This window comes from Aphanomyces invadans (assembly GCF_000520115.1).
Source record: "Aphanomyces invadans strain NJM9701 unplaced genomic scaffold supercont1.1, whole genome shotgun sequence".
NCBI classification, from domain to species: domain Eukaryota; phylum Oomycota; class Saprolegniomycetes; order Saprolegniales; family Verrucalvaceae; genus Aphanomyces; species Aphanomyces invadans.
This window is the reverse complement of record NW_008580146.1, coordinates 370,998-381,840: the sequence shown is the minus strand read 5'-3', so window position 1 is coordinate 381,840 and position 10,843 is coordinate 370,998. Positions and strand designations below refer to the sequence as shown.

Sequence of the window (10,843 nt, the reverse complement as noted above, 5' to 3'; positions counted from 1 at the left end):
CGGACGACGACGAATGGATGACAGTAGGTCTGGCCCTTTGGCTGCTAGTCAAAGCTGTCTACGAGCATTCGCACGTGTGGCCCTCGAGATAGGAGGCAGCCAGGGCTTCCCGGTCAGAGCTGTGGCTTGGTGGCGACGCAGCGAATACGGATGCATGAGTCATGGAGGTAGAAATAGTTCATGAGATTTGGTGCCTTACTACTCCACAGGCATGTGTTGAGTCTATTCCTTGAATCCTTGCAATCTGGCCGCCGAGTTTTGGAATGAATACAAGTATCCGCCGACCGTGCCAAGAATGCCGGTGGCCACCATCGACGGCACACGGACAGGTCGGCCAAGCGCGTAGCCCGCGCCAAACGACACGACAGAGAACGCGGCGACAGTCACGTAGTCCGAGAAGTTGAAGTTGCTGGTTGTGTCGTTAAAGGATGGGTATTTCATCTTGACGGGGTACTTGGGGAGGCGGGGGTCGAGGGGCGGCGACGACATGGTTCGTGTGGGTTGGCCTTCAGTCACTGGGTGGCGTGGAACTGGAACTGTTAAAACCGATAAATTGTCACAAAAATATTGTGTTCTCACAGGTCCCTCTGACAGTACATAGTATTTATCCGGACAATCCCCACTTTCGACCCGCCCGCGCCAACAAACGATGGGCAACGTCCTCCGCGGCGAGCTCAACACGCCCAAACCGATGGTGGACCCGCGCTTACCAAAGTTCCCAGTGATAGAAGACAAACCGAGCTGGAGCCAAATCAAGGAAGCTGTTCGCCCGCGCGACTTTTGGACGTACGGCTTTGTCGTGGCCGCGTCTGCACTCGGAGGATGGTTCATTCCACCAAAGACGCTGGCGACGCCGATTCGCCAGCGCCTGTGTGTGGGCACTGCTGCCGTAGGGTCACTCTTGGGTTTGTTGATGCTCCACGACTTTGGTGAAGCACGGCTGAGGGGGTATGCCATCAATGACGTGGAAGTGATCAAGTTTGGGCTGCAAGTGCCGACACACATCGACGACACTAAGTCCACCACCGAGTAAACATGCTTCCGAATTCACAAAATGGCGCTATTTGTGTATGGCTATGGCGTTTGCCAACTTGGGAGTACAATCTCTAGTCGACACCTGGCAGCACGCGCCGTCGAGTGGCTGCAGTTTGTCCCCGCTCAGATGCTTCTTGCGCTTTGTCTCGTTGCGCAGTCTAACCATCTCTGGTAAAATCTTACCGAGCCGTCCATGTCAGCGCTGTCAAGTCATGTAGTCCCTCCCCGAACGACCTCACCCTTCATCGTTTCATGGCGTGTGTGTGCACTCGATCCAAGCTACAACATTTCGATAGGGCAACTAACGTCCCAGCGTAGAGAGCCGCAAAAGATCGTACAACCCAAATTCATGTTTTGGTTGAGGCGAGTCCTCAATTTAAAATTGACGGAATTGCTTGCGCACGTTGATGGGCTTGGTTTCCGAAGCGGCTTCGACTTCCAACACGTTGAAGCGGACGGTCTTGGCCAAAGGACGGCATTGACCGATCGTCACGACGTCACCTTCCTTGACACGGAAAGCAGGCGAGACGTGGGCAGCCACGTTCTTGTGGCGCTTTTCGAAACGCTTGTACTTCTTGATGTAGTGCAAATAATCACGGCGAACGATGATGGTGCGCTTCATCTTGTTGGACAAGACCACACCCTTCAAGATACGGCCACGGATCGAGACGTTGCCGGTGAAAGGGCACTTCTTGTCCACGTACCCGCCTTCGATGGCGGTCTTGGGGGTCTTGAAGCCCAACCCAATCGACTTGTAGAAACGAGGGCCCGACTTCTTGCCAGCGAACTTCTTCGAGGCGAGGAAGACACCGTCTTGCTTTTGGAAAGCCTTCTCGGTCTAGAGGGAGATTGCACACACACACGTTAGCATCCCTCACATTTCGATCGGAGGTTATCGCCTGGGGGAGCTATCAACCTCCCCCAATAGCTATCTCCATGTGATTTTTGACAGTGTCATCATGATATCGAATCGTGACGATGCGCAGAGCAAACGACACATCACAGAGGTCGCTACGGCGGCAGATATCCCCTGCTTTCGGCGGCTCAACTTACTTGGTCGACGTGTTCGGTGGACATGTTCGTCAAAGTATGAATTTGGGAATACGGCGGCACATGGGCCGGTCGCTGGGGCTCGCACCAGTCAAATCCATTGACCAATCAAACGTGTTCCATGAGGCCACCAGTCGTTTACCGGCATTTCCGGATAACCTCACCCGCTCCAAATAGTTGGTTTCGGCCGAAACCCCTCACCATGTTCAGTTGTAGTTGGTCGTGATGAACGACAATAGAGGAGGTTGTACGCACACGGTACCGTCGGAGCGATCTCATTGCGATGGCCCAACCCGAAGCTGCTCTTTGAAGTACACAGGTCATTGGGATTGTATTTGCCACGGTAGCCTTCATGACAACACTCCTTGAACCGATGACTCGTCACACCTGATGAAATTGTTTGATATGTACGACGGAGTATGTATTCTATATATCTTGGTTAGTTGTGCAGAACATTCTCGGTGAATATTTCAAGCGGGCGATTTCGAGCGGTTCGATTGGACGAGGTATAATTGCAGCGCTCGGAAACTGCGCAAGTTGCCACGCGCATCGCCACCATGTCTGTTGCGACGATGCCTCTTGTGGGCAAGAAGTTCCAGGCCAAGCTTGGAGGTATGGCGAACGAAGCTGTGGCGTCTGGCGTATCGTCGTTTGCGAAGCGTCAGATGGAAAAGATGGGGTGGACCGAAGGCAAAGGATTGGGCAAAGACGAACAAGGGATGGCGACGCACATCAAGGTGAAGCGCCGCGAAGAGAACATGGGCGTGGGGGTGGAGACCAAGGAAAAGGAGGACCAGTCCAACCAGTGGTGGTACAACGTGTACAACAATGTGGCAAGCAAGATCGTGGTTGACCCATCGAGCGACGACGAAACCAAGAAGGCGAAGAAAGCCAAGAAAAAGGCCAAGAAGGAACTCAAGCGCAAGCTCGAGGCCAACGAAAGCAATCTTATCGACGAGCCCACGGACGAGCAATTGTTTGCCGCAACGGGTGGAAAGCTGTTTGGTCGCCGGGCATATGGATCATGCAAGGGCAAGCTCATGCGCGATGCCATTCAAACGGGCAAAGTCGTGACGGACACGGTTGGCGACGGCAAAAAGCGTGAAAAGAAGAGCAGCAAGAAGGCCAAGAAGGCCAAGCGCTCCACAGATAGCGACGACAGCACAGACGTTGCTGCATAGAGCGTCATGCTGTGTTGGACAGTGTTCTCCTATTTAATGCCATCCAGCTACCCTTGTCAAGCTGGTGACATCGCGTGTAAACCCCAGCTACGAAATTCGCCCGTCGCGCGGACGGCGGATCCGAGAGCTCATCCAGCAGGCTGTGCATGGGATCGACGGGCTATGCAGAACGCGCTTGAGCAGGCATTTTCCACGTTGCACCATCACTGCATGGACGTAGCATACGCTGCAGAGTGCGGTGGCAAGCAAAGTGGCTTCGATGGTGGCTCAGCTCGACCTACTCCATGTCCCGCCACGCTGCCATCGCCATGAGGTCGTCGCTACCAGGCAAGCTGCATGAGAACTGCATCACGTTGTTGCGACGTACTGCATGCGTCGGTGCTGGTCATGGATGCGACGGATGTAAAACTCGTCGTCGTACGTCACCTTTGCACACACAGCCCACTGAGAACCAAACGTCGAACGAAGCTGACGATTTGCGCTGGACACGTACGAAATCGCCGACTTCATCGTACGCCATGGCAATACACTGCCTAACCTTTTTCGTGACGCCCGTCAACACGATGAGCTTGTCTTTAACGTCGTTGAGGGCCTGCACAGAACCAATGCATGACTCGGACGTCCATGGCGCCTCCGAGGGCCAGCGGGTAGCCAGGCAAGACACATTCGTTTCTCTCACCACTGGAATCGGCAGGGATTGCGTACCATGCGAGACGGGTCACCCCCTTTCAGCAGCTTCTTCACTTGGTCCCACATGCCTTCGCGCTCTTGAATCCAGGCCGCGCACACTTCCCACAGCAACACGGCGTCGGGCAAGCGATGGGCGTGATCAGGGTGGCTGTACTTGAGCGCCATGTCGAGTCGCATCGTCGTCGGCATGAGCAGTCCCCGCCACACGTTTTCGAATCGCACGCTGGTGGGCCAACAGTCAAAGCAAGTGTGCAAAAGGAATTGGTTCAAGTGTCGGTGCCACCTTAGCAGAGGGTCCAACGCCATGGGGTCAAACGGGCGGTTGTGGCTGCTTTCGTCCGCGCGCCGTTGCGTCCACAGCCCCACCAGGCGCTTGTCCGTGTCGACGTCATGCATGCTCTCCATCAGTTCCCTTCTCGACATTTTGGGCTTTCCTGCACCACAACCGTAAACCACTTCCAAACCACATATCGATGTTCATCTAGCCATCACAGCGTACCTCGATGGGACCCTGTAGCCAGGGACAAGTCTGGCGTGCTGTTTTTGTTTCGCCGGTGCGTCTGCGGCACGGGAGGCGTCAAGTGGACTGGAATCTCGACCTACAAGGTTGAAACATTGAGTGTCGATGTCCAGAAGAGCTGCTTCCCGGACCACCGCTTCCGTCGACACAATCGCGTCGTCCATCGACATGGACATGTCATTGAGCGCACACTTGATGGCCATGTCGACAAGTTCGGCGACTTTCATGGGCTGGTGGAGCTGCTGCCGAAACTCGTGGTACACGTCGTTGGTTGCCATGTACAGCGTCTTGACTTCTCGAGCGAGCAACGTGTTGTTCTTCTCCTGGAACTGCGAGTCCAGGACCATGTCGGTCACGTTGCGCACCATAGGCTTCTCTGGGCGGATCTCCATCGCATGCAGGGCAGACGACAGCGTGTCTCGCTCCCGGGGGCACGCCCGGGCAAAGTAGCATGACTAGCTCCGTCGTGACCATCGAATCAACCCCATGGACATGGACGTGTTCCGACGACGTACGACGTTGAAGTCATCCAGAGCGATGGGGTCAAATCGGTGCAGAGGCCGCGCCGTCGACGTGGGCTGCGCTGCCTCCGACTCTATCGCTTCCCACACTTCGCGAGGAATGACATAGTCGTCGAAGATCGTGTGGTGGTGCGGCAGCGCCGAGCAGTTTTCCCGCATCAAGTACCGTGCCTTTGGGGCTACAACGACATGGTTTGGTCTCGCACGACAGCTGACGACGGAGGCTCGTTCAACTCACTGATTTTCGGGATGCTCCCGTCACGTTTCGGCAGGGGCGCCGACAGGTCAAACGTAGCGTCGGCCAAAATGGGCCGATCGCGGAATCGAGTGACAACGTCGTCGGAGCTGTCGTCGGTCTTGTCCAAGAGCTCCCGCAGCGTGACGGGGTTGCGAGGCAAATTGACGAGCAGCGGTTTGTGGCACTCCATCGTCCGTCGTCGCCGCTCTTCGGCTACCACATGCACGGCTGTGACAACAATACGATTGGATTTTTTGTTACTGTACCTTCTTTCTTTTGGTTGTGTGGCGTCGCAGCGTCGGCGACTGTGCGCGACGAGTGGTATGCATCCCGAGGCACGTGCAGAAACTTTTTCGGACTTTGTGCGTGTGGCAGGCCTCCACTGGGGAGCGGGGGGGGCTTGGGTGGACTCAGGGGACCCAGCGCCCCCGTACTCGTCGTGTGGGCAATGTTGTTGCTGTGTCCCGCTGCCGTCCCAGCACTTGCATCGAGCACTGCCGACGTGTACTTTCGTCGGGGATGCTCCACACGAAGGGCGGTCGCCGTGTCGCCGTCAGATTTGGACGCAGTTTTGATCTAAAGCGACGACGAGTTGACACTTTGCATTAGAGGGTTCGACCAACCCGTTCGAGGACGCTTGGGACGTCAATTATGCGATTCACTTGAACGAGTAGCTGCCCATGCAGGCGCGTGATGTTGGCGGCGTTGTGAATGATGCTGTGGGCATTCAGCACGTCCACGTTCTTCATCAGCCGGACGTAGAGTTTCGAGATGTCATGAACCAAGGCCTCCCGCAGCGGTTCGTTCCACGATCTGTGCAAACCATAGGCACCTTTTGTCGGTTGGACGGGAGCACGTACGAGTCGTGCTTGCGACATAGCGCGGAGTCGGCCACGTCGATGCGAGTCCACGGAAAGAGAGTTGGGATCTTACAATGACCAAGGCCATGACCACGTCAGATAGCACCCCCCGCCCTCATGAACAATCGCTACCTGCATGACTTGGTCGGCGATCAACCGTCGTTGCAATTCGGCAGACTCATGTTCTGTCTCGAACTTGCGGCGCTCGGCGACGATGTTCATGTTTGAAGGGGCACAACAGTTTCACATGTCGACGGCACGTTGGTTGCCACCGACAAGCAGCCACGTTTCGTTCAAATCAATTCTTGTGGAAAGAGTGGGGTGCATCTCCTCGATCCGGGCAGCGTGGTCGGCTTAACAACTTCGTTGGCTGCCCTCTACATCTTGCTAGACTGTGTCACCTGACAGAGTTCTACATGCGGTCATCCCATACGAGTCTGCTCGCAATGTATTCCACGTTCGTGCACTTTGCCGTAGTGGCACGCCATTTCGGTCGAGTGTGGCCCCGTCCTAGCGGCCCACTTCATGATGCACTCAATGTGCACTGAGCGACGGAACTTGCCACAGCTGGCCGGTACACGGCCGTCGAATGGCGGCATGATCGTCGACGTATAGCTCATGTATTTGCTATGGGCGCTTGTCTTGGCTACGAAGCGAGACAGGCCGCTGCTTGGCGCTTCCGCCGCGGGGTCGAGAGGAAGTCATGACCCTTCGACGAAGGTACGATCCTCGCTGTGTCGTAGACCCGATGAAGTACGCATCGATAAAGTGCGGTAATGTTCCACATACAGATGTCAAGTACAAATCTTTTAAAGTGCGGGTACTCGATGCCCTTGTCGCTCCCCTCCACCAGAAAAGTATTGGTTCTCGCGCTGTGATTGGTCGAATTGTACCTTGGGATCGGTCACCATTGAAATATCCTTCTCCTCGGAGCTGATTGCCATGCAGGGTGTCCTGCGCCGGTTCCTTCGCCGCGAAGCGTCGTCCGTGTCGACCACCGTAGCACATGCCTTGCCTCGATGGCAGCAACATGCGTTGCGGCCGCGGGTGATGGGATTCCGCCAAACCCGACACAAGTCATCGCTACCCGTACTGCACACTGTTTCTGCCACCACCGACGACGACGAGTATGACAGCGGCGACGAGTTTGAGTCGTTGACGAAAGCCGACTGGTTAGAACGTGCGCTCAACTTGACGCCGGCAGAGCGCCGGCTCAAGTTTAGCAAGACGAACCAGCCAACCTTGGGCCACCGACCAACGCATGAGATCGCGCCCGTGGTGCTCGAACACGGCCCTGGCTTTTCGCTAGACCTGTCCGCGTACGACGAGATGAAACCCAGCGCGGTCGAACGCCAGACGCGCCTCGGCGACATGACCACTGAGGAGATTGATGCGTGGCTCGAAGGCTTTGACATTCCCGACGAAGCGGCGAAGCTCAACAAGTCGCCCGCCGAAGTCCGGCACTTGTACGCCAAGCAGCTCCGCCTTGAACAAGCGATATACGAATTGTCGCTGGAAAAGCTGCAAAAAACGACCCAAAACGTTGCCGAACTGTCGAAAGGCGCCGAAGTCGGGACGGCCAAGGCGTACATGGCCAAGTGGGATGGCCCGATGGTGAAGGCGATTCAACAGCTCAAGATTGACATCGCGGACGATGACAACACCGACTACATCGTGGATGGCAAGCTGTTTGGGCCCATTTTGTTTTTGCTGCCGGCCGAAGTCCTCGCACAGATTGTGATCAAGACTGCGCTCAACCACGTGCTGCTCGAAGTCGACGGCGTCAAGTTTATCAAGATTACGCTCGGCCTGGGCAAGGAAATTCAGGACGCGATCATTGAACAGCGCAACAAACTCAATAAACCTACTTCGTTCCATCACGGCGGTGGCTTCCAAAAGCCGTTCGACCGCAACGCTCCGAAGCGCGTCGCGTCGGAGGAAGACAAGCTCAAGTTCTTCTCCAAGCTGTTCAAGACGCTGAAAAAGCCCATGATCGACAAGTCGCTCAAGTACTTTGACGAAGCAGGGTCGTGGAGCAAAGAAATCCAGCTCAAACTCGGGTCGGCCTTGCTTGATCTGCTCGAGAACAACTGCTATGAAGACGGCGGTGACGACGACAGCCAAGTTCTAACGCACCGCGAACGTGCAACGTCCCATCTCCAGACCGAATTTCCCGTCCCGCAAAAGCGCCACAAGGCGTTTTTGCACTCTGTCAAGTACGAAAACAATCGCCGGTATGGCATCATTCAGTGCAGCCCTGCCGTGTACAAGCGCGTAAGTCGACGAGGGCGTCATGGTTGAGATGACTTAGGCAAGTGTTGGCGACGTAGATCATGGACGGCGACGTGTTTCTGCCTGGGTTTGCCCGCTACCTCCCCATGGTGGTGCCCCCGAAACATTGGCAAGGCGTGGAAAACGGCGGGTACTTGACGATTCCGACCAAGATCATGCGCCATCGCGACTCGGGCAAGTGGCAGCTCCAGTGCGCCGCCCGTGGGGAGATGACCGACGTGATTCGGTCGCTCAACCTGCTCGCGGACATTCCGTGGGTGATCAACAAGGAAGTGTTGCAGGTTGTGATGGACGTGTGGAAGTCTGGCGGCGACTTTGGCGACTTGCCGCCGCGACGCGACCTCCCGATGCCCGCGGAGCCCGTCCTCGAGTCGTACATGCACATTCCGAACGAAGCCGAGCGCGACGCCAAGTTCAAGGAGGACATGGACACGTACTGCAAAACGGTCCGCAAGGTACGGTCGAACGACAGTGGCGTCATTCGCAGCGTCAGAATCAAGCCCTTCCTCGCCATCGCGATCGAGGCAAGGGTTCAAACTGCACGCGAGAACAAAGCGGGGAGGCGTCGCAGACACCTGCACGGCCACGAGGCACGCGTCTCTGGCCCTTGGATGTGCAGGCATCTTGTCGCCTCCCCCGACATCGCTTGGATCGGTTGGACGAGTGTGGTGTGCTCATCGCGTGCTTTTTTTCTGTCCGACTAGGTCGAGAAGAAGAACCGCGAGTACAATTCGCTCCGGTGCGATACCGTGTACAAGCTCCAAGTGGCCGAGGAGTTCCAGCACGAAGAAGCGATTTACTTTCCGTACAACATGGACTTTCGTGGACGCGTGTACCCGATCCCGCCCAACTTGAACCATCTTGGCAGCGACATGTCCCGCGCCCTTCTCATCTTCAAAGACAAGAAGCCACTTGGTCCGGACGGTCTGTACTGGCTCAAGGTCCACCTCGCGGGGCTGTACGGGATCGACAAATGCTCGTTTGACGACCGCGTCAAATTCGTCGACGAGCACATCCCACAGATCCTGGCGAGTGCCGCCGACCCCCTTGGAGAGTCGGAAGACGCGCGGTGGTGGCAGCAGGCGGAAGCGCCGTTCCTCACCTTGGGCGTTGTGTTTGAACTGGCGCGCGCGATTCAGTCCCCCAACCCGGAGGAGTACTTGAGTAATGTCCCGGTCCACATGGACGGGTCGTGCAATGGACTCCAGCATTATGCTGCGCTCGGTCGTGACCAAGCCGGTGCCGAGCAAGTGAATTTGGTCAAGGCGGACAAACCCCAGGACGTGTACACGGGCGTCGCGTCCCGCGTGATTGAGCAGATGGAGCGCGATGCCGCCGTCCCTCTCTGCACGTTCGAAGAGTGCCTTGCCAAGGTGCGTGAAACCAAGAGCCACGAATGGGCCGCACTTGTCGCCGCGCACGAAACGTACTTGGCCGCCGAAGCCGACTACAATAAAAAGTGCCACAGCCGCAAGCGCGGCGAACGCATCGGCCACAAGCCCAAGCCCGTTGCGCGGCCAGACGAAGACGAATACTTCAAACGACAAGCACTGTACCTGCAGCAAGAAATCGCAACAAACAAAGAGTATGCCAATATGCTCCTGAACCACATCAGCCGAAAGGTCGTCAAGCAGACCGTCATGACGTCCGTGTACGGTGTGACAGCGATCGGTGCGAGGCGGCAGATCCAAACGCGTCTGGAAGAAATTTTCCTCCTTCAAGGGCGCGACATGGACGACGAGCTGGAGGAAAAGATTTACCTGGCCGCCAAGTACGCGTCCGACTTGACCATGGGAAGCATGACCAACTTGTTTGCGGCCGCCCGCCAAATCATGACGTGGCTATCGGATTGCACGCAAAAGGTGGCGGAAGAAGGCCAAATGATGAGTTGGATCACGCCACTTGGTCTCCCCGTGACGCAGCCGTACCGCCTGGACGCGTCCAAGCTTGTGCGGACGTCGAAGCAGCATGTCGTGCTGACGCTCCCCGACTCGCGCAAGGTCAGCGTCGGCAAGCAGAAGACGGCATTTCCCCCCAATTACGTGCACTCGCTGGACTCGACGCACATGATGATGACTGCCCTCAAGGTGATTGGCGAAGACAACCTCGAATTTGCCGCCGTCCACGACAGCTACTGGACCCACGCGTGCTCGGTGCCCCAGATGAACCGCCGCCTCCGCGAAGAATTTGTCGCATTGTACTCGCAGCCGCTTCTCGCCGACCTCCGCGAACAGTTGGTCTTGCGCTTCCCTAACCAGCAATTCCCCGACATTCCCAAGACCGGCGACCTCAACTTGGAAGACGTGCTCGAGAGCCCCTACTTTTTCAACTAAGAGCCGACTCACCCTCGTCTCCCTCTATTTAACAAGAATTTTCCCACATCAAACCATTCGCGTGCGTTGTGTTCGTTGGATGACGTGCTGCTTGAGCATATTGCCGACGGGGAGTCGACCTGC

The 10,843-nt window shown here is 56.5% G+C and overlaps 6 protein-coding genes across 6 annotated transcripts; 3 read left to right on the top strand and 3 right to left on the bottom strand.

The window, feature by feature from the left end:
- Positions 1 to 162: 162 nt before the first annotated feature.
- On the bottom strand, positions 163 to 531 carry H310_00112 (hypothetical protein). The gene has a single exon (XM_008862750.1). It carries the CDS (start codon positions 487 to 489, stop codon positions 223 to 225), a length of 267 nt encoding a protein of 88 aa, XP_008860972.1. The 5' UTR covers positions 490 to 531; the 3' UTR covers positions 163 to 222.
- A 79-nt stretch (positions 532 to 610) lies between these two features.
- On the top strand, positions 611 to 1,422 carry H310_00111 (hypothetical protein). The gene has a single exon (XM_008862749.1). The coding sequence runs from the start codon at positions 650 to 652 to the stop codon at positions 1,031 to 1,033; it is 384 nt and encodes a 127-aa protein (XP_008860971.1). The 5' UTR covers positions 611 to 649; the 3' UTR covers positions 1,034 to 1,422.
- On the bottom strand, positions 1,366 to 2,161 carry H310_00110 (archaeal ribosomal protein S17P). Its single transcript, XM_008862748.1, has 2 exons — positions 2,089 to 2,161; positions 1,366 to 1,873 (listed from the first exon to the last, which is right to left on the bottom strand). The coding sequence occupies exons 1-2, from the start codon at positions 2,110 to 2,112 to the stop codon at positions 1,412 to 1,414; spliced, it is 486 nt and encodes a 161-aa protein (XP_008860970.1). The 5' UTR covers positions 2,113 to 2,161; the 3' UTR covers positions 1,366 to 1,411.
- A 444-nt stretch (positions 2,162 to 2,605) lies between these two features.
- Positions 2,606 to 3,342, top strand: H310_00109 (hypothetical protein). Its single transcript, XM_008862747.1, has one exon. The coding sequence runs from the start codon at positions 2,643 to 2,645 to the stop codon at positions 3,264 to 3,266; it is 624 nt and encodes a 207-aa protein (XP_008860969.1). The 5' UTR covers positions 2,606 to 2,642; the 3' UTR covers positions 3,267 to 3,342.
- A 30-nt stretch (positions 3,343 to 3,372) lies between these two features.
- On the bottom strand, positions 3,373 to 6,440 carry H310_00108 (hypothetical protein). The gene is made up of 13 exons (XM_008862746.1): positions 6,228 to 6,440; positions 6,096 to 6,163; positions 5,859 to 6,048; positions 5,502 to 5,811; positions 5,236 to 5,448; positions 4,992 to 5,176; positions 4,608 to 4,931; positions 4,456 to 4,555; positions 4,240 to 4,390; positions 3,972 to 4,179; positions 3,760 to 3,858; positions 3,634 to 3,692; positions 3,373 to 3,586 (listed from the first exon to the last, which is right to left on the bottom strand). The coding sequence occupies exons 1-13, from the start codon at positions 6,315 to 6,317 to the stop codon at positions 3,544 to 3,546; spliced, it is 2,040 nt and encodes a 679-aa protein (XP_008860968.1). The 5' UTR covers positions 6,318 to 6,440; the 3' UTR covers positions 3,373 to 3,543.
- Positions 6,441 to 6,965: 525 nt separating this feature from the next.
- Positions 6,966 to 10,776, top strand: H310_00107 (hypothetical protein). The gene is made up of 3 exons (XM_008862745.1): positions 6,966 to 8,369; positions 8,426 to 8,842; positions 9,092 to 10,776. Exons 1-3 carry the CDS (start codon positions 7,038 to 7,040, stop codon positions 10,718 to 10,720), a joined length of 3,378 nt encoding a protein of 1,125 aa, XP_008860967.1. The 5' UTR covers positions 6,966 to 7,037; the 3' UTR covers positions 10,721 to 10,776.
- The last annotated feature ends 67 nt before the right edge of the window (positions 10,777 to 10,843 follow it).